At 37.0% G+C, this 27,361-nt stretch overlaps 1 protein-coding gene across 1 annotated transcript in view; it reads right to left on the reverse strand.

Annotated features, from left to right (window-relative positions):
- The window catches only part of GLIS3 (GLIS family zinc finger 3), a 124,708-nt gene that overhangs the window by 23,041 nt on the left and 74,306 nt on the right, over positions 1-27,361 (reverse strand). Inside the window, exons 4-6 of the mRNA XM_010223129.2 lie at positions 16,426-16,587; positions 15,474-15,584; positions 3,000-3,138 (exon numbers count right to left, since the gene is read on the reverse strand). Of these exons, the coding sequence (XP_010221431.2) occupies positions 3,000-3,138; positions 15,474-15,584; positions 16,426-16,587 (412 nt within the window). The remainder of the gene's footprint in view (positions 1-2,999; positions 3,139-15,473; positions 15,585-16,425; positions 16,588-27,361) is intronic.

Below are 27,361 nucleotides of genomic sequence, written 5' to 3' on the forward strand. Positions count from 1 at the left end.
CCTATGTCTTATTAACTGCCCACCTACCTAAGGCGATCTGAAGATGTTAAACTCACAGTGAGCAAAATGCATTGCCTGGAAATAATCTGGAAGTATTTCAAGCAATAACAGTCTGAAAGATTTCAGTGAATGGTTGCAACACTCATGCTAATTCTAAATGCTGTGATAAAATTAAAAGATGCTTTTATATAACATTTTGTAATCTAATTTACTTTTGTCTTTGATTTCTCTGTTTTTTTTTTCTTTTTTTTAAGTGAGAAACCTCTAATGTTACCCTAGTAAATTAGCTAATTTATACTCCGTTCAAATTTCTTTAATAAAATCACATAGGCCTTGGATCAGGCAAACTTCTATTTAGCCTTAATTTTAAGTACTGCAGGCATAATCCAAAGATAACTGTTGTGTTTTTATTTAAACATGACGGTTTTTGCAGATTCTGTGCCTCAAAATGGAGATTGTTATAGGCGTTATTGTATTTTAATATTCAGAAATGTACTAGCAGCTAAATGTTCACTTTTAGATATTTATTCTTTATATTTCCTAGGAAAAGTGAAGTAAAAATTAGCTTGGCTTTAAAAGTGCGTAAGCTAGAAGCAAGTCAACATCCAAGTGAGAAAAGTTTTATTTAAGGTTATTGGTGGAGAAGATACCTGTTCATGTTTCTACTTTCTACTACTTCTACACAGAAAAATTTCAGCTATTACAACTTCTCTAAAAGGTTCCAGTAGAAGTGTTTTCCTTTCAGACTATCTCTCAAAATTTTGCTTATATTTAGAGAAGATGTTGCTTTCTTAGAAATCAGAAGCGTGTCTTTTCCATGTCACCACACTGAAGATTTTTGATGATTTGCTCATCTCTCCTTGCAGTATGATTAATTTTAGGATTGCCATTTCCCCTCAAATAATTCTTTCTCTGTTGTTATCTCTCCTTTTCGCATAGCATATTATCTATCAACCCTGATGAGTAGCTAATGGAACAATCCATTTCAGCTGGATTGCGTCATTGACAAAATGAAGTGACATGGATTAATTTATTCCTGACACAACACCCCATTTGAACTGAGGTGAAACAACACCACTTGCTTTCTGTGAACAAGGAAATAAAGCCAGGAAAAATGTGCTAGGTTGTGGTTAGGGGCAACACTTGTGTAAGAGAAACCGGTTTCTTACTTATACAGAGAAAATGCTGCTGATGTTGATTAACTCTGATAGTAGAAAAATTGCTGCACAGTAAGATGCAGTGACAAGTAACACAAAAAATAAGATTATTATGATAAAGAATTTCGATACTGAAAAACAAGGCATGAATGAGATTACAAAATGTTATGACATACCTCAGAAGTCATTTATGGACTATCCTGCGTATAAACAATTTTCAGCTAAGGGCTGGCTACCGGCAATCACTTTATTTGGCTTAGGATACTGACAAATCATTGGGCCACAGTCTGTTCAAGCCACTATCAGCCTAGATTCAGACTAATCCAGCAGCTTGGATTTTAAACATTTAAGTATAGTCTAAAAGCCAGATTTGTAAAAGGTTCAGTGCTCAACAGATTTCAGTGAAAACGTCCTACAAAAATGTTCAGGAATACTGTTCCTGTATATCTTCCATGACTTTTAGGCACTTGAAAGAACAAGCTCAATCTTTTCTTCTCTCACTGTGAGTTTTCTTTTATACTAATGCCAGTAATTCCCTTTTTTATCTAAGCTTTTCCCAATATCTAACTCCACCTCAAAATACAATAAATAAAACACATGTAAGCAACACCGTATTACTACAAAGGGGAGGTATAGATTGCCTGCTCCAAATCATATCTTTAAAATCTGAAATTTCCTTTAGTTCTCAGACAACAGATGCTATATTCCGACCGTGATCAGACTAAGGCATGTAAAGGTTGATGACACAGTAGTGAACCCGTCAGTAAGTCAGTAGTAATAAGGGTTTTATAAAAAAGGTGACAGCATAGTAGCAATAAGGGTTTCATAAATTATGATTCAGTCAGTCAATGTAGGAAACATAGCTTTCAGTTTCCTGGTCTTTTTTAATATAAACCTACATCAACACAAGCCATCATATAGTTCACAACAGCCTCAAAAAAGGCATATTGAGAACTTTATGTCTGGAAGCCTCTCAGAAAAATAAAACCACTTTTTCTAAGTGACCGTTTCAGAAAATGCCACTTTTCACTGCTGCACAAAACATCCAGCCCCTTGCTACATCTGCATTTCAGTTAAGACTTGGACTCTCGACTGTACCAGACTACAGACTATTAGAAGACGTATTGCATTCTGCATGACGGTGAAAACCAGATGCCTTCACAAGTATTAAGGTGCTTCATAAAAAATGTTAACATGCTACACACCATTGGGCTGAACTTTGAGATATATTATCACTTATAAATTCTCAAATGTTTCAAATTCTGCCAAAATGTGAACAGCCATTGTACATTGAGCTAGGTGTGAGAGTTATGTATTTTAATAAGAAAATCCCCAACACTTAACTGAAGCAATAAAAATAGGATGATCACTTCTACACCCTACATGTATTTATTGGAGTATTTAGAGTTACACAAAATATGAGAACTCATAATGGAACATTTCAGTTCATTGATGCAGATCTATAAGAAAACTGATTGTAATACATGAATGATGAAGAAGACAAATATTCTTTAAATTCTAAATGAAGCTTAAGGAGTTCAGGAGGTCTAGAAGGAATGGCAGAAATGTATTGCTAGCAGAAGCTAAATGCCCAGAAAGCAAAATGAGCCCTCCTTCCTGCGGTAGGTCTTTTCATAGATAACATAAAATTCATCATCCCTTTCCTCAGTCAAAAAATAGGTAAAAATCTGATTAAAATCTATCTTGTCATATTACTTTTAAAGTTCTACCCTTCTCATGAGATGAGGATGATTTTAGAGGACACCTTGTGCTGGGAAAACATCCAAAATGTTAAGCAAACAATAAATATTGCAAGCTTTTTTTTCTGTCCCTTTGCTATACCTTGGTAGATCTCATGAGGCGACTCTGGAGATGGTCTCATGGTATTGGCTGCATCATGTGGTGAAGGGGATGTCTGGAGAGGCTGAATTGTGAGGCAGTCATTCAGGATGTCTTGGTCAAGGTCCAAGCCCGATCGCAACTGAAACACAAGACAAGGAAGGAGAAACTATTATCGCAAAAAAAAAAAAAAAAAAAAAAGTAAAAAACCTACCAAAGAAAAAGCCTTGAGATGCCCAAAAATCGCAAGGAAAACAAGCAGAGGGGTTATCAGGAGAATGAACTGCAATTTCAATCCTTCCCCTCAAAACCGCTTGAAAACAGCTGTTCAGTTATAGCACATTTTTTTAATACAAATCTAAGAAAGGAAATTCCTCCTGATGCTATGCAAGAAGAGCATCCTGGTCCATGTAAAATGGAGAGCTACCAAATGACTGAGACCTCTTGCCTTAGCAAAGTGATGCTGTAGAAACACAGAGACTTTCCTGCAGTTGTAGTGCCCCGTGGAAGCAGCGGATGTGTCAGGGATTTGTGCAACTGTAGGCACCAAATGTTAACACCCGCCCACAGAACAGGTTCAGGTGTCAGCAGAAACGAGGGTCTGGGGACGAGCAGCCCCCGGGAATCACTCCATGTGGTCGGCACAGAAGCGGCACCGAGTTGGAGGGAATGGGGAAGGGGAAGGCAAATGTGAAGGAGAGAAAGGGAGCAAGATTTTCTTGCCAATGTTTTTTCATTCATCATTCATATCTGCAGTCTGCTCCAGGGTCCAGATGTTTCTTCCAGCATAGCATGAATGACTGTCTGTTTTCTATTAGCCACAAGTTATTCTGTTTTTACTGCTATCACCAGTAATATAGCTTATTTAAAAAAAAAAAGAAATTAAGTACACATGATTTTAAATGCCAAAGGTACCTAAGTTCAAATTCCTTTCAAGCACATTATGCATAACATTAGCTGAACCACGTGATTCTAAATTTCTCTGCACTCCAAGATGAAAATAAATATGACAAAACACTAATTCCATAAAAAATGTAGGATTTTATCATACAGAATAAAACTTACGGATGTTTGCTGTGTAAAGTGGCTTGTTTCCGATTTTTTTTTTCTTTTTAAATAAAGAACAAATCACCTCTCTGTCATCAAAAGGCATTATTTATGGAGGAAAGAGTGAGCATAACAAGGAAATGAGAGCTAAATATTTACGCATTAAATATGAGCATTATATAGGAGCAATAGCCAAAACATCCTTAAATATGTTATATGTATTTCAGTTTTGCACTGTTTGGGGATTTGTTTTGCATTTGCAAATGCTTTGACACTGAGAATAAATCTATTATGGCAATCTGTGCTGACATAATTTCCTGGCTTGCACAACAGTCAACACTAAATAAATACATTCAATACAAAAGAAAGAAAAATAATGAAACCCAAAACCAGAATCAGCAACACAAACCCAGTAATATTGAGAAACAAACATTGGAAGACACATTTCTGAAAATGGTGCTAAAAACAGGCATTAATTATTTCTGGTTCCCATTTAGGCTATTCTTTTCACAGACACAAGAGCTAAAAATGCAGTTTTTATTCACATATACACATATGCACACATGCACACGGGCACACACATACACAAACACTCATGCACACGTGTGTGTATAGATTGTATAATACCTATCTTTATAATGACAATTTATATATTTAATAGAGGAAAAATCCTGAAAAATGCTGGCAATAACTCCAGGACATGCATGTGAATTTCCCTTGGAAAGTAAGCCTTGCTACCCAGTCTGAAGAGGTGAGGAGCACAGCGCAGAGCTCTCTACTCCACGTCCCATCCAAAAATCCCATTTTCCCCCAAAAGACAATAGGAATGCTGCATTGGCGCCAGGTCAGCCTGCGTCTACCCTCTAAAGCTCATCCTGGGCTCTCAGTCTCTGCTTAGCCTTTTTGAAACCTTCCTCTGAAGGCAGGATCCTGTACTGGCTGGTCAGTAATGCTGGCATACAGATGGCAAGGGCCAGGCTCTGGCTGATCCTTGTAAATATACTCAAGATAAGAGAATCTCAGGCTTGGCCAAACATTTTTGCAGATTTTCATTATTTTTATAGAAATACTTTAAACAAAAAGTTTTGATCCCTGCAAAAATCTTGTGCGTTTTGCCAAAAGTCGTGAAAACTGAGTTTCAATTCTTATTCTGTGCACGAAGAAATCCAAGGTGAATAGAGAGATGGTATCAGAACAAGCAGGGTCATCACACCACAGGAAGAAGCAGCTGGCAGTCCCTCTGGCTTCAGGGTGAGTTATATCCCTCACACCTACCTGGCTGCAGAACAGGACTTCCCTCCTGATCCCCTAATGCAGCTCAACTCAATAACACTCAGACTGACAACTCGACAGTCTACATTTGAGAGCAATTAGCAAGTTTTCTTGCAGAATGGCTAAATCAGCAACCAGCAATTTTGCACTGATGACCAGACATTTTCAGTGTGTTTTAAGGCAGCCCAAACTTACGCTGGGCCTAAGTACAAGTTCAGCTTCCTTGTTACTTCCCTTCATAAAACAATTGTCCTAAAAGATAGATTCTCAGCTTCATTAGTTCAGTGCATGGCAGACTTGACAGGTTTTGTATCTGAGAATCTGAGATGTTCCATCATCACCACGCAGAGATTTTTCCTAACATAGAAAACATACTTACTTACAGATTTACAGTTATTTTACTCCTGTGATAATCAATTAATGTTTTATCATCTTTCGGAACAATGGTTAGAAATTCTACTGCTGTCATTCAAGCATTTTAGATATGATTAAGTAGCTAGCCAAGAATAAATGATACAAGCAGAAATAATTATAAGGGAGCAAGATTCTAAATTCTCCAATTTTCAGTTTTGTGGTATAAAAATACAACAGCAGAGATTTGCTCTTAATTTGCTGCATGACATACTTCCAAAGGAAATGCATCCTGAAAAAAATTATTATTCAGTTTATATTTTTCTGACCAATATTTGCTTTATCTGAAATATGCATGGTTTTATACAACCTGGTTAGTTTCTCAGCTTTATTCTTGCTCAACAGAAATGAGATGCTACCAAGAAAAACAAAAGAAATGTCTGGTTATGAACATAACTGCTAAGAAAAAAAATCAGTTCAGGATTTTTCAAACATGTTTAGTTTGCTTCCAAACCACAAACAATAGGATCTCAGCAACTTTAAAACCTGCCCAGAGGCAATCACATTAACTTTAGTAAAAGACTCGGTCCCCTAGTTCTTTCAATTTGCTAGTTATTTAATTCAAATACCACCACTTCTAGTCCCTCTCTCTCTCTCTTTTTTTTTTTATTCTTTTATGAAAGCAGGTTTAAGGGACCCCAAGTGCTGTGTAACTAGTAGGATAGATCTCCATACAAGGTTGGGGAGCATTGGTTACAGCTGAGACTAATTCTTTCTTTTCTAACACGGGTTAGAGCTTTGGTGTCTGCCATGTCTAAAACCAGCAAAATAGAAGTAAGTCTATGCTTTGTTGAAAGGAATTGCTTTACATCAAAGGCTTATAGCATTTTTGTTGCCCTGAAAGTGGTCAGTAGAGTTGGCACTGGAAAAATCTATGCGGAGCTGCACATTTTAATAGTTTTTCCTAAGGAGTGGCCAGAAGTTAATACTTGCTTGTATAGTTAGTGAAATTATGTCCTGCTAGTACCTGACTGTGACAGTACACAGATCTGACACTGGGAAATTACAGGTTAAATAGAAAGCTATTCTCCTTCAGTATTTATTCACATGATAGGATGTCTGACTTGATCAGGCAGTTTGTTCATGCAGCTCAACTTTATCACCATCCCTCTATTTCTTGCACAGGAGTAAGCTTTATTTCCAACAGAAAATACAAGTTTACACCTGCCAAACATCCTAAATCTTGCAACTGGAGGCTACAGACCTCTTGAAGCAAGAAGTAATACAGAGAGGAAAGCTCCTCAATAATCTTTGTCCCCAGCAAATCAACTTGGCAAGACCTCTGGAGAGCCGTAGAATTATTCTGCTAATTTTCTGCCACATCTTTCAGACAGGCACACCAACTATTTGAGTCTGCTTTTGCGTTCTGTTTCAGTTAAACACTGGCTGGGAAAACGCAATAAAACTGAAATTAATATAGCCTACAGGCCCACGGACATTCGGCTCTATATGAAGAAAAGCTACTTTCGCTCTGCTATAAGATTTCATAGAATCACAGAATCACAGAATGCTTAAGGTTGGCAGGAACCTCTAGAGGTCATCTAGTCCAACCCCTGCACACGCAGGGTCACCCAGAGCACGTGGCACAGGACTGCATCCAAGCGGGTTTTGAAGATCTCCAGAGAAGGAGACTCCACAACCTCTCTGGGCAGCCTGTTCCAGGGCTCTGTCACCCTCACTGGTAAGAAATTTTTCCTTAAGTTCCTGTGGAACATCTGATGCTTCAACTAAGCATCAAAACTTCAACTGTTTACTAAGGACATTTAATTTCAAGAGCAAAACCAGCTTCAATCTTTGGGACCTTGCCTAAATCAATAAAGCATAACAAGAATGTTTTTCAGCAGATTACATTGAAAATCAAAAGCAACTCAGCTGCACACTCAGCTAACCTTGGAAAATTTTCAGGCAATGAGAAATTCTGATTATGAAACAAAATTCCAAGATGAGAACACTGCTAAGCTGAAGACAGACTAAAATTAATTCTAACTTTGTTATACACAGAACGGGTTGTTTTCTTTCAACTGGCATTATTATCATATGAGGAATAGTTTGGATTATTTCCTTATAAAAATGATACAGACCCCAGAACACAAATTGAGGGAAGAAAACTGCAGTTGGAACATATCCTGAAAGGAATTTAGGAAAAAAAAAAAAAGAAATCAAGCCTGGAATTTTATTTTTAAAAAGTGAATTAAAGTTGGGGTGTATTGTAAATGGTTAATTTCTGAAATAAACATTAAACCTTGCTTAGCCATAATTGTGCTCTGTTGATAGGTTGCCTCTATATGCTTGAAAATACTGTGTTTTAGGATAGAAGAGGCTCCATGGTATGGCATCTGCTGCCTTAAAGGGCCCACATTTTCACAAACCTTGCTTTCTTTGCTTTTTTTACTCCATTCGTAGAACTGGAAGACATGCACACTTGTGTGCACACATACAGGTACACGTCCACACATGACCTCTCTCCTTCCATATCTGATGTGTCACTACTAAAACATGCAATTATCCTGTGAAAAAAGTATTTACCTATGAGCTCTTCTCTTTCATCCTCTTCTGCTGACAGTTCTAACAGCTCCTGTTAGATTTTTTTTTTTTTTTGAGAACAACAAGCTGAGCTGTGCCATTTAAAAAGGGTGAAAAAAGTCCTACATTCTTTTGTGTTAGATTGATTTAGGAAAACATTTAACTAGTACATGATACTGCTAATCATAACTTCTTCCAGGTAAATGCCACCCAGCAAAGTTTTTTCCCTTTTGAAAATAGAATAGCCTGACAAATGACTGGAAAGCCTGACTTTATGATTGGAAAAATGGGTGTGGAAAAAAAAAAAATATATATCCATCCACCTAGTGCTTTATTCACACACCTTTAAACACACCTTTCTGCCATAGGTTATCAAAATTTACCATGAAAACCTGTACACAACTTCACATTCCATTTTAAACCCTGCAACATCCCTCACTGTTACACTGGCCTTTACTATTAGATTTTGTGGAAATCTCCACTGGAATTTTCTTTGTGTATGGACAGGTTCCTTCAAGGAAACACTTGAGTGCTTTAAAAAATAGCTCAAATGCTTAAAATAATCCTTGAGAGCTTAAAATAATACCTTGGCAGGGTACCTGCAACCTCCTAGGCATAGTCTACACAATGTTAATCTTGCTGGATCATATATTGATAAGACTTACCATCCTCATAGACAGGGCAGTGCATGTGATTGATAACAAGGAAGTGAAGGCAAACACACAGAAAAGGTATTGTTTGCTATCAGAAATGAACATGAAGAATAAGAAACACTATGGGCTGTTTCAAGTCGAGAAATCTTGATTTCTTTTTCCTTTTTGCCATGTGTGTAAATTTAAACAAGGGTGATGCTGCTTCTTCCTTCTGGTGCACCTCTCTGTGTATCACATAAAGCGCAGTGAGGAATCAGTAAACGTTACCCTCATGGAGAAATGACAGTTTCTTGATTAGAATAACAATATACAGTGTTTTCACTGTTTCTGGCTGCCTGAAAAGCAGAGGTTTGCATGCACCGTGGAGCCTCCTTGCAAGGGACACACAGCGCATCCCACTGCGCCTGGAGCAGCATCCACCACCCGCGGGGCTGCATCGATGGGCGCAATGACAGGGGTTGTCAGCTGGAGCCAGCCCTCTAATCATTTTTAAAGTGGGTTTTGCTGTTTCTCACTGGCCACGCTCAAAAGAACTGGTCACTTATCGTCTCAAAAGTTTTACAACAAATTGTGTGATTAAATTCCTTAAACACTCCTGCCCATTACTAATCCCTTTTTGCCAACATCCCTTTCAGGAAAAAAAATTGCTGCGCTCCACGGTGCCTGATTTATATTTCATTTTGAAAACAGGAAGTAAAGGGATTAAAGTTGAGGATTAAAACACTTACTCTTTGCAACATTTCTTCTGCCGAATAGTTTCTGAGTTGCCATGGGCACTGCTCACTGACCCTTAGCCCCTGAATTTTGTATTAATGGAATCTTCTCAATGGACTCTACAGAGAACAATTGAGGGAAAATATCCTTATGCTCAACTGTTCTTGAAGCAAGAAAATAGATTTGCCTCCCTCTATTCTCTGTTCTCTCTCTTTTTCAGTTTTAAAAGTGAAATCTCAACTAAGAGTTTGAACAAGGGTTCCTGAAATCTGAAAGATACAGAAGTACATTGGGTTCATACTGTGGGATCTGGAGAAGAAGTGCTTGTTCCCCACAAAGCAAGTGTTCATAGACAGAACAGTTTCTCCAGATTAATATAGTCACATAATTGATAGAGTCACTGCTAGCTTAATGCCCTAACAACTTGCTGAAATATCAATGATGATAACCCTTCACTTACCCTTCTTGGTTCAGTCTTTCCTGATCAATTAATCATTTGAGTAAGAGGAAGGAAAAGTGCACGACATTGTCAGAGATAAGAATTTTGTATTTTTTTTTCACAGATGAATGATATATTTCCTGATATGACTGACAAAAGGCAAAGGTAAACAATCTACCAAGAATACACAGAAAATTTGGCTTTAAGCTGTCATGAAAAACATTATGTAAGAACTGTTTTCCAATGGAGGCATATCATATCTTTGAATACACAAAATTATTCTTATTTTTCCTAAATTTCCATTAAGACAGGTTTATATATGCTGTATATAAAAGTACTCCAAAAGAGAAGTTGCAAACTGTTAGAAAGGGGATATAAAATGATCAGAGTTCAGAAGAATACAGTGGTCCAGATCTGCCTGTGAAGCTGGAGATTTTGTCTCTCTCCTTTTTTTTTTCCAATTCTGGGGATGCATGGTGGCAGAAAAGCAACATCTGCAGGATTGTAACAAGCCATACAAGGATGTCTATGTCCAGGATATCTATTTCTGATGGGACACTTGCTTGGGGTCAGCACTTGCTACTCAAAAGAGTCATGCCAATTGCCTTAGCTGGATGCCTCATGTCTTTATTTCTCTGCTTCCAAGATGCTCCACAGCTACTACAGACTAATCCACCCTACAAGCCTCTGCCACAACCCGCAGTAGGAGTGGATGTGATTGAGGGCAATTCTTCATCTTAGACTTTGCTGATGTTTTTGTTAGAAGTATAGTAAAAAAAATCCCTATTTGCTTTCAAAAACATGATGGCACAAAACCTGAAAAAGATCTTCTTCCACACAGGTCTAATAAGAACACTGATGGAGAGTCTTTTTTGTGGGGAGAGTAGCTTTTGTTCCAAAACCCAGTGTTCTGTCATCATTTTACAGTTGACCAGTGTGTGTCAAAAAGGAAGATTATGAGGCAGATATGCACCAAGCTGGAAGCACAAGGCCGTGCAAGGCTTTTGCCACTGGATTGATGGATTTTTTTTTTTTTTAAAGGACAAAATTTAGAAAGAGGCATTAAATGTTGCATATGTTCATGACAGGAGACACACAAAGCCAGTGGAGGGTCTATTTTATTTGCAGTTGAACTTGTATGTTACTTAATACCTTGTAGCAGATATTTTCCAAGGCACACATGTAGAAAAAAGTAAAGCTTCTATGCTTGTGCAAGACTGAGCCTTAATTTTCACAAGAGCAAATTCATATTCATGGGGAGCATAATAGTAATATTCAATTTCTAAGCTGGTTTTAGATCACCATATAGATAACGGTAAGGCTGTGTGTTTCCTTAATGATTCTGTTTTATAACTTGATTTTCACAAACTTCAACAAAAAGATTTACTAAAAGAATCACATGTTTTTATGCTCAGACTCAGCATTACCCATCTGCAGATGAAAGAAATTTTCCACTGTCATTCACTGAAAATACATAGAGTGCACCCAACTTAAAATTACGTTTACTTGCATCGAGTACACATTACTTTTGCCCAATCAGCAACTCCATAGAATGACTCACGGAATAAAATTACTCACTATTGTGGAAGATAGATAACAGAGCTCAACCCCTAAGTGTAACTTTCCTTATTAAAGCTCTTCCATGTATATGAACTGTAGGATCTAGAAAACACACAAGATTTACCTCAACTTAGAAGTTATTTCTATCATACAGCTACAGTTACTAGCTACAGCTAGTACTATAGTACTATACAATATTTAGATTCCAACTAAAATAAAAACTACCAATCTGATATTTTATTAAGGCAAAAAAATAGCATTTTGTAAGAGGAATGAATATGATGAACATTTACTGAAACAAATATCCTCCCTCATTCATCCTGTTTTATCTGATTCTCCATGCCAAATACCAGTGTATATTTCTCAGGATAAAAAAAAAAAAAGAAATAGGAATTTCAACTCATGAATTACCCTTCCATGTCTTTCTTTTCAAAAGTCTTGCTCTTTTACCACTGAGCCTGGGGACCAATCAGTTAGGCTATTATAGTCACTCTGCTTCAGAAAGGTACGCAGTTAAAAAAATGAGTTTTCTTAATTTTGGAAAGAGGTTATGAAAGGGCTAAACCTACTCGTTCTGGATCCTGGGATGCCCTGAAAATGCACTGAAGACAGTAAAACCTGTTAGGTAATTATTGATTACCTAGGGAAAGTGGGAAATGTTTTTTTGAGATCCTTAATTAATATTAGGTCTAAGCTAGACAAGGATTAGCAAATACACAATACATAAAACATTCAAATGGACTTTTCCAATATGTACCAATACGCTTTTAAAATAGACAATTCAGATAAATTTTGTACATAGAAGGAACGAAGGAAGAAAACAGAAGAAAGATCAGAGGGTATAGGAGAATATGGGACTGACAGAAAGGATTGGAGTGGTCTTACCACAGAATACGTACCTCAGTGACCTACTGATGTTCATTTTGGGCTGCATTTCCTAAAGAATCAGAGCTACAAGGGTGGAAGGCAGAATAAGAAAGGAAATGGAAAGAGAAAAGCATTATAAAAACAGAATCGGGGAAGAAGAAAAAGCAGGGCAATATATAAATCAAGCATAGTCAGCCTGAAGATTAAATAATTCAGAAGTAGGTAATTCTTCTATATCAGGCCATGCACCCTCCACACTCTTTTAAGTTACGTAGACTGCGTCCCACTGGTGGTTGGCGTTTTCAGAAGAAGAAAGTTTGAGAAACTGAAAATGATCAGTACGCAACAACCAAGCTATTCTCTGATCCATTTGGTTTGGAAGTGAATGAGCACTGATACCCCTTGCAGTTCTTGTTTATTTTTTTAATCTTATAGAGACATGAACACTCTCAGTGTGAAAATATCCTGTTCTCCTTGAAACTCACATGGCTCTTAATTTCTATTATAGATGGTGGAAACAAGTACCACATGGTAAATTCTCAGTTCACAAAACAACATATTAGTTTTCTGGCCTTTCAAAGCTGAAACGAAGGGATAACCGAGGAGAGGACAAGTTTTAAAACTAATTATAGTGCAGGGGCATGTTGGGCACTACTGTTGCTCTCAGGGCTAGCTGATGCTCTCGTTGTAGGTTTTATCAAGTTTTTCTGTCACTGACTGACCTGCTCATTTGCTCCATTCATCTTCTCCAAGGAAAGATGAACTCCCAGCACAATCAGCAATTTCTTACTTCTTAAAATAAAGGAGGAAGTACTGCTTTTTATCCCACAAAATTATTTTAAAAGTAATTATGATGCATAAGGTTTATATTTCAAATACTTTACCAAACATTTTAAACTTCTGTTTCCAAGATTTTACATGGCATTTGTATATCTATTTATACATGAAGACAATTTCTGGAAATCATATAGAAATGACTAAAGCAGGCATGGCCCCTTTCACCATTTTGCTTGCCTTTACAAAGTAAATCAAAGTTGCCTGTACCACTTGCTAAGCTACATTCATTAAATGTGTTTGTTCCAGGGACTTCTTGGAATCTAGGACTTCATCCCATTACCTGGAGAAATTCCCAGTTAACTGTATTTGGAGGGTGGAGGCGTAAAGAAGCTGCCTTACATGGAGTGCACACACAGACATTTTTGACCTATATAGTGAGTCATAAGAATATATGAATAAAAGCTGGTTACAAGAATTCAGAGATAGCAAATTTGTCTATGTTATTTCTCATCGCTTCATACCTTAGCCCCACCTTAAGGGGACAAAGAGAGGGTCAAAGTTTTGAAGACATATCTCAAAAACCTGGGCTGAAGACTTGGGGTAGCCAGATTTTAGTTTAATTAGTAGCTGACTCTACTACTATGAATATACATAACTCTGCTTGCTACTTTAACACTATGCAGCATCAAAAGTACATTTGTACACACCGACTTGGAGAGCCAGCAACTTAGGACACCAAAGTAATGTCACATAGGGTGTAGGAGGAGGTTAAAAGGACGATTAAAAGCAGTCAGTCACAATATATTAAATGAATCCATGACTAACAGGGTGTGACAGCAAAGGGTTTCATGCTTTTCAACAAACAGTTCCCTGCGGCTGGAACCATTACTCCACTGTGCCTTTATCACCTTGGAATTTTTATGGTTGTTTTTGATGAATTCTCATTTTTGTAAAGATTTTTTTGATATTAAGCCAATTTTCATTTTTAATTAAAGTCACAAATAATCTTAATTCTGCCTTAAAAGGTTTATTGTTTCTTGTTTTTTAATATTATCACTGCCAGGAAATATTTCCAATGCCAAAGCACAATATGAGTTAGCAATTTTAAGTTCTCAAAGGTCCAGTAACTACGCTGAGCCTTGTAAAATTATACATGGTAAACTTCGTCTGTCTTTTAAAGATCTGGCTTGAGTGATGCCACATTTTGTCTTTTGTTTTTCTGCAGGCTTGATTATTCCCCCTTACATACATAAGCATATCTCAGGTGACCAATGGCATAAATAAATCCTTATCAAACAGAAAGGATGCCAAAATAACCAGTTTTAAGCCCAAATGCAGACACAGATAGTGAACTAAGGATTAAAATAGTCAGTTTTAAACTGTTCAGGAGGAGTGGAGAAGAGCAACAACAGAAAAACACAAAATAAATGTAAATGTGAGAAGGGAAACCCCACATAGTATTGTAATTTGCTGCAATCAGAGATGCTTCCTGAGAGTTATTTTATCCCTACACTAGCGCATGCAGGTTCCCCTTTTATCAATACTAACTTCCTATAACATAGAAGTTTAGATTTTTATTCTCAGCAGACTAAACAGTCTAATGCAGCAGTGTCAGTGATTAATGTGTGATATGATGAAAAATACTCAGGAAAAAAACCCCACAGTTATTTCACTAGATAAAAAACTCAGCTTTTCAAAGATATGTTTATATATATTGACAACTGTTGACTCATGGACACCACAGAGACTCAGCATTTTGAAATGTCTTGATATTTGGAAGTGTCTGGCATATGAAAATATAATTAATTGTACACTACAGATTAATACTACATACTGTCCATCTGTCACAGTCCATCTGTTCTCAAAATATATCTTTCTAACTGAGGTGAGATGCATTCACTGGAGGTTGCATCACCAGGCATTTAACAAGGGGCATTTTTTTTTAATTTTAAAATTTTTAATTTGTTTCATTACATAAGTTGAGTGATTAATCAACAGATCTCTAAATATACAGCATTAAAGCAATCAGCCTCATTACATCAAAGATAAAATCATAATCTATATGAAAACCAGACCTATTATTTTCCATTAGCTGTTTTTCTAATCAAGCAGTTTGGAAATCAGCAGGTACTTAAGATGCATTGATGCAGCTAATATTAGAACATTGGCTTCCCTGTGTAATTTTTATGCGGACCAACGTACTAGAAAATTTACCTTTTTCCTGGCTTGTTGGTCTTTGGAAGAATGTGCTTTCACATGCTTTCTCAGAGAGCTTGGGTCCGTGTATCGTTTAGTACATCCTGGAATCTGACATGCATAGGGTTTCTAAGCCAAGAAGGAAAAGGATAATGACACTGTTAAAGGATAGTAATGCCTGTTAAATCACAGATCATTTTAGCTTCTTCAAAAAACCCTTTGAGTGTTGGGATGCTGCAGGACATTACTAAAAGGAAATTCATGCTCTTTATTACTACAAACAGAATGTCCAGTAATTTATCATAAAGGTAAAGAAGAAAGGTAAATGTAAGTTTGAAAAGGAAGAGAAACCAAAGGAAATCTTTCTGAAAGTTTTTAAACCTTTTAAAAATTGCCATTATGGCATTTTTTTTTAAATCAGTATAACAATTATTGCTGGTTATAATTACAATTCTTCTATCCTCAGAGCAATCTTTGATTTAATCAGAAAATACTTTCTTTTAGTGAATTGGGTAAAGAAATTGCAGTAAAGGCCTGGAGAAACTGCAGTGAAGGCATCATAGAGGATATCTGCTTCAGAGAAAGAGATCAAGAAAAACATTGGTTTACTACATTACAGAGAAAGCAAGCAAAAACCAAGCAAGTAAGCAATCATCAAATGCTGAAGTACCAAAAGTATTGCACAAAATGATCTATCTGAAGTAAACAGTCTTTTCCAGCTTGTATTTTCCAAAAACATGTATGCCTTTTTAGGAAGAAACCTATAATATAACCTATAATATCTTACATTAAAAAGTCTAATTTGCCAGAGTTCATAAATCTCTGACCTGCTCGTCTTCTCTGAAGACTTGTAGGTACTCAATAGAGTATTAAATGATTTCTAGGTCTAACTGTTTGCTGAAACGGGTTATTTCATAGCTTAGTCTTGTGTAGTGACTCAGGGTCCCTAAAGATGACCTCGGCTGCTCACCGTGTCCAGGTGGGTCCGCTGGTGCTTCGCGCGGTCGCTGGAGTTGCTGAAGGCCTTCTGGCAGCCGGGGTGCTGGCAGAGGTAGGGCTTTTCGCCCGTGTGGCTCCTCAAGTGAATCTTGAGGTTTTCCAGTCTGGAAAAGGCCTTCTTGCAGCCCTCAAACTGGAAAAGAGAGAGAAACAGCATTACAGAGAGGCAGGTGCAGCAAGCTCTCAAGATGACCACTGCAAGGGAGGCTGGAGAGGCTGCTGCGCTGCCCTGTTGATGGCATTGCAAGGAGTAAAAAGCAGCCCCAAAAGCCAGATGCAATCACCTCAACGCGTATTTGTCTCATGACAAATCATTGACCCTCAGCAGTAGTAGAATGACCTTTGAAATAATACTTTACCTTTCTGCCAAAAAGTAGAATCATTAGGTACTAAAAATAACGGGCTCCTCATTAGAGAGTCCATCAAAATAGGACTTAATACATTTGGGTAACCAGTAATCATGTATAATACACCCAACCTGCACCTAATCTAGTTATTCATTTAAAGGGAAAGGTAAGTGCGTGTGAGCAGAACACCAGCTCTTCACCTGTCACAGGAGAAACTGAAGAAAAATCAGTTCTGCTTGACATCAACAATTTTATGTACCTTTGATTTCAGTTAGGCGTGAATACTTACAACTGCTAGAAAGGCAGCCCTTTATAATTCTATCAGTCAACGCCAATTGACCTCATTAGTTTCAGTCACTGCATATCCCTTTGAGCTGCATCTAAAATATCTTCTGTGTAACACAAAAGCCTGTAGTTCTTGTATGCTTGCAGAAATAATACTGCATTATCAGAGATGTCACACATTTCCAACATTCTAATGTAAAACTTCCCAGTATTTCTCTTCCTGCTCAATTAGTTGACAAGAACTGGGCAATTGTCAGATTAATATAAATGAATTTTATTGTATTTTATTTAGTGCATTTCTATGTTTACAAAAGCTCAGGCTGGAAAACCCTCACTTAATCTGATCGAATAGCATACAGTTGTTACTATACAGCATGAAATTCCCCCCAGAAAGAGAAAAACATGATATAAAATTTTAATCATTTGATTTTAAGCACTTCAGTTATTTAGAATGATGAAAGAGCTAGTTACAATTTCAAAGAATGATGTGCATGAAGAAGATGCAGACAAGAAATGAAAAGTATCCACAAAAATCCTCCAAAACAGAACAAAGGGACACGAAAGTTCTGGGCAACACGCTTTAATTGCATTTGTTTGTTTTTTAAGAACAGAAGTAAAGCCGGACTATATGTCATCAAGGCAACCACTGTGTAGAAAATAAATACATTAACTATGAAGAAACATGATTAAAAGTAAATATAAAAGCTTAAGAAAGGGATGAGCCAACCTTCATGATAACTTAAACGCAATTTTCACTTTCTCTCTTACAGATATTTCAGAAAAACTCTCAGCCCACACAATTATTTTCTTATATCCCAGCCATTATCCAGAACATGCCTACAGTGCTTCTAATATTATCCTGGATTGAGCAGTAAAATTTAATGTATGTTTGTACATATAGCACTCAAACTACAAGTGATTTTAGTGTATAAGCCAAATATTATGTAAAACCATTTTATCATTTTCATAAATATTATTACAAAATATTCTGTAATGAACAGAAAAATCTAGTCAGGTGTACACTGTCAGGTTCCCCTCACAACTGATTGAATGAAAATACTACGTTTTAAATAGTGGAGGAAGCATAGAAAACATGAACACCAAAAGATTGATATGAGCCTATGGCCTTTGAAAAGGCAAATCATACAAGGGCAGATATGTTAAAATAACAAAAAGCCTACAGATAGTATTGATAATCCATGCAGACAATGCAGACAAATTCTTGCTAAATTAATAAAAAGGTACCCTTCCATTCTAATTATAGCAACGAAACCCTCTCTCTCCCCATATATATTCATACACACATATATACATTATATATGTATATATACAGAGAAAGAGGGTTTAGCTACTGCACCTATATACAGGCATACACTAAAGGTATATAGGTAAAGTATAAAGTATATAGGTATATGCTGTTTATGTACTAAATAATTAATTCTACTATCCTAATTACTTTGAATTCTATAGAATCCAACTCAGCCCAGGGCAGATGTTCAAGAAGTAGATTCTCAATTTCATTTTTTTTGCTCAGAAATTATCACATAAACCTTGAATCTAAAACGCTGGTTTAATAATTGTTCATTAAACATATGTTTAATAATTCCTTATGTCATTGTAAAGTTATTGTTTAACTGAAACAGAATAAAATATTGAACTGTACAGAATTGGTAAATACTAACTTAAAAAATAACAAAAAATGTATCTTTTAAAAATTCATTTAGATCCACTGCAATCCATTAGCAAAAATTGAAATCTCAAGCCTGTATTATAACTGTCTTATTATATGCTTATTATATACTGTCATATAATTGTCTTTATTCATTCCTGTCACATGCATATTGAAACCATTAGCTAGCTCATAAAGTCAATTTCCTGCTTCTATTGCTTTATTTCAGTATCGAAATATTTTGTTATGCATAAGCTTTCCTATAATCACTAAATTGTTGCTCCCTGTTTATCACTAGCTATTCTCCCAGAGTCCCCAAACCAAACCTACTGTCACCTAGTTTAGTGACAGAAAATATTTCAGGCTTCAGCAAAGCAGAATATTTGCATGTTCATAGCACTAGGAGAAGCGACATCACCCCAAGGAGAAGCGAGGAGATACGACCGAACAACTCAGCTATGGGCCACGATGGACCCACAGGTGAAGAAATGCCCAAATCCAAAAAAAGGACTTGGAGGAAATTTACCCAACCCAACGTACACACTTGGGATGAACCAGACAAGCACTTCAGATGCCCCCCTGCATGACTGCACAATACGACTGTGATGTTTGGCAGGGTATCATATTCAGCTGCAGTCAGCTTGCAGTGAGATCAAAAAAGAGATAAAAAAAACCCGCTCCCAGAAACCAAGGGGGAAAAGTATGTCTTCTCAAAGACAGAAAAAATTGCTGCCTGTGACTCACAACTTCGCTGTATATTGACCTGAGCTCATTTGCAACAGCACAGCATTGTCTGAGATTGCTCTGGAAAAAAACCTCACTTCAATGAAAATACAAACCATTTCTGAATTGTACATGATGCTGCAATAAACAATCATGCAAATGGAAGAAATGGTATCCATAAAAAGTAGAGAAGAAAACAAATAGAGAGTCAACCATACAAATATAGAGTCAATCATACAAATATACACTTGGCCCCAGTCCAGAACTTTCCATGGTTCAGCAGTCATGCAATATTTTCTTGAAGACTTATCAGCAGATAGAGGACACTTCAATAACTTAAATTCATTTTATGTCTATGTGCCAATTATTTTTGAGCACGATATACTGAAAAGGTAGGTTCTGTGCCAGCACCGTGATGAGTTGTATGACAAAGACAAAATATCTTTCCTCGGCTTTACAAGTTATTACAAGACATATAAAAGCTGTTCTTCATGGCAGTTTCAAGCAAGAACGATGCATTTCAAACATCATTTGTCTTTTAAAACACATTTCCCCTCCTCAACAGCTTTAGCAAGTGTTGTTCTTCAAGATACACGAGGGCTTTTAAAAAACTGAGTGTAAGACCTTATATAAAAACCTTTAAAATAGCTTATTATTCACCCAGATTCTCTGGGTTTGCATGGCTATCTAGTGAATGACAAACATAATTAGTGTCAGGCGCCACTCAGACTAACGACTTCAGGTGCTCACCAACAAGGACGCAGCATGCCATCGCTAAGATTTGAAAGCCCTGGTTCATTTCATGTAGAGTGAGTGGCGTGCTTTTAACCCTTGAGGCATTTAAATGGAGGAAAAAGTAACATTCAGAGGGACACTTCACTCTACTGCAACCATTTCTGTTTGAATGGAGTTCATTTTATGATTGTTTCTGTGGATGCACACTGCTTGTACAAGGCTATGTTTTTCTCAAAGCTCTGCAAAGGCTGGGATTTTTTTTCTCTTCTGCTTTTATAGTTAAGCTTACAAAATAATACATTGTTTCAGAATTATTTGCTCCAGTGACTCACAATGGACTAAGCTTATATTTATGGCAGATGTTTGTTTGCCAGACCATTCAATGAGCATGACCAGAGCATATTAAAGTCAATAGGTATTTCTTTTTTTTTTTTTTTTTTTCCCTCTCTCTCAGAAAAGAAGATTCCCCTCCACCACAGTATCTCCACTTCAGAGGTTCAGATGTTTCTGGAAGATTCCATGAAAACATTACGATCCTGCCTTGTATAAACATGAAAGCAAACAAAAGATAATTATAGAATATGTCAACGCCTGAAGCAAATTGTTACTTGTTTTCTCTTCTTTGCACTTCCAATTATAAAAGACATTATATTCAATGGAGAGATTTATGAAAAGTTATTTAAACGAGATAGATGTAAGACTGCTATCTAAATAGTGGCAAAAATGGCTTATTTTAACAGGTTTTATCTAAGTAATACATGTATTACTTAGAATCATGATTAATAAACTGTACCCTAATCTGATTTTAAGTTTCCAATAATTTTATGTCTTTGACTAGATATGCACTGCTCCTGTAACTGAAAAATTCAGATAAATCAACAGATCTAAAGAACATTAAAGCAGAAAAAAGATGCACCTTTTTTAGCATATGTAAATGGACAGGTATATACATCAGGCTAGTCTCCTAGTGTGTCCTGTTTAAACAAAACATCACCAGTTAAAAGTGTATGCACTTCACTGCATAACTATATAGGTAGACTGATTATTTGTGTATCTGCCTTTTAAGGTGATTGCTATTCATAGAGAAGAACTGTGACAGGACAAATGGGAGCAGTAGAGAAAGGACTCCAGAAAATTAGAGCAAAAATGGGCTTTCTTTCCTTGAGAGCTCTGTTTGCAGATGACCCTTTTTATTTAATACCTTCTTGATAATAAATTTAACATGCTTATTTCCTCATGTCATTTTAATATTCTGAAAATCTTTTCACATTTCAATAATCAGGAGTTATAGAGATCAACACAGTGCTCAATACTCTTACTTTGCAGATAAGCACCAAACCTGGAGATGGAAATACCTCTACTGAAGTGAAGCGTGGTACACTGGGCATTATTTATCTCCTGAAATAAAGGTGTCAGAGATTCATTCACCATAATATAGTCTCTTGTTTTCCTTAATTTTAGTAAGCATGGCCATTACAGCTGTGGATGCTACTTCTGTTGCTATAGAGACGGTAAATATTATGACAAATGCCTTCAAAAGAAGCTATTACTGAAGGCATCAACCAGTACCAATTCAAAAGCCACATGGAATAGAAACTGCTACGGGAAGAACGAACGACTTGGGAATTCTTCACTGCTTCCCTTGGGAAGATAGTGTTCCTGTCTTTTTATTTATTTATTTATTTATTTATGTTGTCTTTTCTCTCTCTTATTAGCTGGCTTTTCCAATGAATTGTCTTTGATGCTCTCATAACTGAGGACACCACTTATGTACCTTTTGCTACTAAGCAAAACCTCTTCACTGTTAAAACTACTCATGTTATTCTAAACTCTTGAAAAGAGCCAATCAGACTTGAGTGTTTCCTCCTGTCAGTAAACCTAGAAGAACTCTATATGCTTTGATGGAGGGAAAAAGAAGTAATTCACTAACAGGTATTTTTTGAAAATACATACAGGAAGATATTTTCCTCCCCAATATGTATTCAAACAGGTAGAAACAGGTTATCTCCACAGTAGGGGTCTCATGTCAAAGATGTGCTGGTGATCGAGACCATTGGCTTCGAATATGGAGATGAGGGACTATATATCATGCTCTCTTGGGGACTTCTTGTACCTCAGAATTTTGCTGCTGTGGATCTCAAAAAGGTCTGTGTTTTGACGCTAAGGAAAAAAAAAAAAGATAGGAGCATGGATCCTTTTAAACAATAGCCCAAAATGAGAAGAAACCTGAGTATAATGGATTATTTCTCAACAGAACTCTCTGCCCAATTACACAGAAATAGAAATAAACAGAAATATCTTTATACAGTTAGAGATACTAACTTTTATTTGTTTCTGCAACTTGTTCCAGTGCTAAGCCATCCCCACAGTAAGACTGTTTATCCTTACATTCAGATGTAGCTTCCTATGTTTCCTGATGCCTATCGTCCTATTGCTGGACGAGAGGCATGCAGAAGAGTCTGGCTCTGTCGTCTTTGCTCCCTGCATTCAGATCATTATACATTAATAGGATTTCCCTGAACCTTTCCTTGTATGACAGTTGTCCAAAGTCTTTGTAAGCCCTTCACAGGAGTTGCTCTGTCCATGTCTGACACGCTGGTCTCATTCCATCAGATATGGCCTCAATAGGGCTGAGCAGAGAGGAGGGATCACCTCCCTTGACCTGCCGGCAGTGCTCTTCCTGATGCAGCCCAGAACTTCTTGGCACAGGAGCACACGGTTAGCTCATGGTCACCTAGGTGTCCATCAGGACCCAAGGATCTTCCCCGTAAAGCTGCTCTCCAGCTGATCAGCCCGCAGCCATATTAGTGCATGGGCACCTCCCCAAGGACGGGTCTTGACTTTTATATTTGTTCCACTCATAGAATCACAGAATGGTTAAGGTTGGAAGGGACTAGAGATCATCTAGTCCAACCACCTGCTCCAGCAGGGACACCCAGAGCACAGGGTGGCATCCAGGTGGGTTTGGAGGATCTCCAGAGAAGGAGACTCCACAGCCTCTCTGAACAGCCTGTTCCAGGGCTCTGTCACCCTCACAGGAAAGAAGTTCTTCCTCATATGGAGATTAAACTTCCTATGTTTCGACTTATGCTCGTTACCCTTTGTCCTGTCACTGGCCCACCACGGAGAAGAGCCTGGCCCATCCTCCCTACAGCCACCCCTGAGGTTCTTGAACATGTTGATCAAATCTCCTCTCTGGAGAGGAAAACTCCAGTCTGGAGTTTTCTCTTCTCCAGACTGAACAGGCCCAGCTCATTTAGTCTGTCCTCATACAATAGATGTTCTAGTCCCTTAATTATCTTCATGGCCCTATGCTGGACCTTAGAAGCTCCACATCCTTCTTGTCCTGGGGAGCCCAGAACTGCCCCCAGTACTCCAGGTGCCTCCCCAGAGCTGAGCAGAGCAGGATCCCCTCCCTCGACCTGCTGGCAATGGTCCTCCTGATGCAGCCAGGATCCCATTGGCCTTCCTGGCCACAAGGGCACATTCCTGCCTCATGGGTAACTTGTTGTCAACCAGGACTCCCAAATCCCTCTCTATGGAGCTGCTTTCCAGCAAGTCAACTCCTAAAAACTCCACGAGGATCATTTCTGACCCTCTTTCCAATTTGTTAGGGTCCCTCTGAACAGCAGCACAACGGATTGGTCTATCCCTCACGCTTCCCAGACCTAGGTTCAAGACATTTTCTTACCCTCAGCATATGTATACAGGATTAGCTGCTACGTGGCATACACTCTGTTAGTAACCTCCATTTAATTACGGAGGCAAAGTTTATTTTTCCTATGGAAATAATTTTTTAGTTTGGTAAATGGATCAGTGCCAAGAACAAAGTAGAAGAGTGTGTGTTTGTGGCCACAAATGTTAATGCACTTAACAGAAGTTACTCTGAAAAAAAAAAGTTTGAATGACTCCAATTTTGACAAACTCATGCCGATGTCAACAAAAAGGTCTGGTTAAAGAGGTCTTTATTAAAGCAAGAACATAAGGCATATTTAACACATTACTTGTTTATGTAAAGTGCAGTTCAACTTAAAGTGCCAGAGAAAGAAAGGCATATAAATGGGAGAAGGCATTGTTACAAAAAACAAGTATGCTTGTGCAAACCTTGACTTATGTTTAGAAATTCAAGGTTAGATACGAAAATGCAGCAAACAATACACTGAAAAAGTAACTGGCATTCTTTTTCAGGGTTTTCGTTTGTTTGTTTTGTTTTTCTTTTTGCTAACCTGGCTTAATTGCATAAAGATAATTTAAATTTGCACATGTGAACAGAATATTTGTGATAGGTGAAGAGTACCTTTTTAATGAATAAGCTCACTCTCTTAGCGATACATAGAAGCATATTGTTCAATTTCGACTACCAAAAACAAATCTCAGATTTTTCATTACACAACAACCTCATCAGAGGATAGTAGTGTTTGCAATTTTCATATAGTGGAATTAATCAGACATTTTTCTACCAGGAAGGTAGGTTTCCCAGTCTCTTACACTCCTGTTGAATCAGAGGGACTTATATCTCTTAATCCCTGTAGTTTTCACACTCTACTCAAAACATAACATGAAAAAGAACCACTTTCATTCCACTCTGGAAGAGCTAAAAGAGATCCCAAAAGGCAACAAACCTCTTGATTAATAGTTCTTATTTTTTTCTCTCTGTATCATGAACTATTCCAAAACATAAAAAATAAAATGCCTGTGAACTAACCAGTCTTACTTATCTGGAAAAGAAATGATGAAAACATTAAAATCATGCTACTGCATTGACAGAATTAAGGCCTAAAGTTGGTAATTTTTGTTTTTCAGCCTGAAGTTTAACCAAAAAGTGTATTTACTTTTACATTTAAAGAACTGCATTATTAAAACATTAAATCTTAGTTTTATAAAATTTCTTAAACAATATGAAGGAAATTTTATAACACCCTTTACATAGGATGCTTTTTTTCTGTTCATTTGAGTGATGCAGATGTTTTACAATCACAGAACGATTGAGATTGGAAGGGACATCTAGGGATCATCTAGTCCAGCCCTGCTCCCCTAGGGTTTACAATGAAACAAAGGGATTTAGTTGCAGTATCAGGAATACTACACAGTTTTATGGCAACATCTGTACAGTTGTAACTTTTCTTCTTATGAAAAAGTGGGACTTTGCACAGATAAAAGGGGTTTTGAAGGAAAAAGCTGTCATGCAAAATGATCTCTCCACTTTAAAGAAAAAGATGCTTTGCTCATTTGGATTGACTGTTGAATCAAAAACAAAAAATTACAACCGTATAATCACAAATTTAATATTTGAGATGCAAGTTTTGCAACTAAACTCAGCATTGCAATTGACGATTTTTAATTAAGTATATAATATAGTCAGTTTTTTTCAAAGAAGTTAGCTTTTTTGTTTTAATATTACTATTTAAATGAATCCCTCAAACATATATGTGAGAAAAGTGGGGAAACACTGTTCTTTTCCAGGAAACTGAGACAAAAAAAGTACTGGAAAGGATGGAGTCATACAGTGGGACGGAAAACGTACACTTGAGGCGAACAGTATTATCTCTGATCACAAGAATGCTATATAATAAACACACAGTAGTGACCAAAATGCAATGGCACTCTTGATCCCAAGATTAATCTCCTTTTATTCCTTGCACTGCCTTCTGTTGAAAAAGCTTAAGAAAATAATCTGTGTATCTTCAGAGCTAACAATACTTTGATATCTTCTATGTGTAAGGTTAAATTTGCATTTCCATTTATTTGGAATCCATCATTCTTATTACCTACATTTCTTAATACATTCTCTCTGCCTCAGCACAGCCATTTCATAGTGATTTTTACCTGAAATTTTAATGCATATGATTGATTGTACACAAAAAGCAAACAAGAATATCTGAAGACATGCAAAGTACATAGGTACACATGGCCATATTCATCAGCAAACATCCACCAGTTTCTACCCTTTCAAGTTGTTAATTTGACTTTACCTTTTTATCAAGATAATTTGAATGGTTCAAGTTATCCAAAATACACTTGCAATTTTTAAAATCCAGACCACATGCCCCCAAAGTAAATAGTAAACAAATAAAAGATCAAGTCTACATTTTCATTTAAAGAATTTCAGAAGTTTTAAAAAACACTCCACATTACTTTTTATTCGTATTTTAAAATAAGTTTGTTATGGCAAAATTAAAAATTGAATATCAATTTTGAAATTGTGAAAATGACATTTAGACTTTTCCTCTTGTTCCCTTTTGTTCCCACTCTTTCATTGTTTTCTTCAGTCAGCTGAACTATTTGCTGAATTTGGCATGTGTGTGTTTATTGCTTCTGCTGCCCTAATAACAGGATTTCTGAATAAGCAAAGTATTCACTGCAATTTTAACTCAAAAATAGAAAAAACAAAAAACAATGAAAGCAATTCTAGCAGACACCCAGATGGGGCATTCCTTGCCAAAGTTTTCTCCTCCCAGAGAAAACGTGAGAAATAACAGATTAGCTTTAAGTCAGGTTAGCTACTGCTTTAATAAAAAGTGTTTGGATTAGGGTCTGTAAGGCTACTTAAAATAGAGCAGAAACCCCTCCCAAGGTTAACATTCAGCAAAAATTTAACAACTGAAAAGAGAGGAAATGCAGAGCTTCAGCAATCTTAAACATGGGTATTATTGCCTTTATTGCAGCCTGTACAATAGCAGTTCTGTCATAATGGCCAGGTCCCAATTCTGCACTGTTTGAATGTGCATCATTTCCACTGAAATCAGTGGGAATTTTGAATATGCAAGGAATGCAGAATTATTTTCATAACTGTCAGAGCACAGTCCATGATAATTACGGTGCTTCAAAATAACACCGCTGACTGAACAACTCTGCAGCATTTCCCAGGGAAGAAATAGTAGGATTCTGTTGGTTAATTTAAAATATCACACCAAGATCCTACATTTGTACTCCTATTTGTAAGAAGTATTATAAACTGAGAAACCAGAAGTCTGGAGTGACTTTGGCTATTCAGCAACGTAGACTTGAGCAATGTAGACTTCTGTCTTTTCCTCATTTTTCTCCATTTTAAGGAGAATAGAGTTAATATTTAAAACTTTAAGACTCTTCTGAGCAGAGATTCTAATTCAGTTCTCTTGGCAAAATGGCATTTGCCCTATGATTAAAGA

Source organism: Tinamus guttatus, unplaced genomic scaffold (assembly GCF_059628265.1).
Source record: "Tinamus guttatus ecotype Peru unplaced genomic scaffold, ASM5962826v1 Tinamus_guttatus_pri_ptg000446l, whole genome shotgun sequence".
In the NCBI taxonomy this organism is placed as follows: domain Eukaryota; kingdom Metazoa; phylum Chordata; class Aves; order Tinamiformes; family Tinamidae; genus Tinamus; species Tinamus guttatus.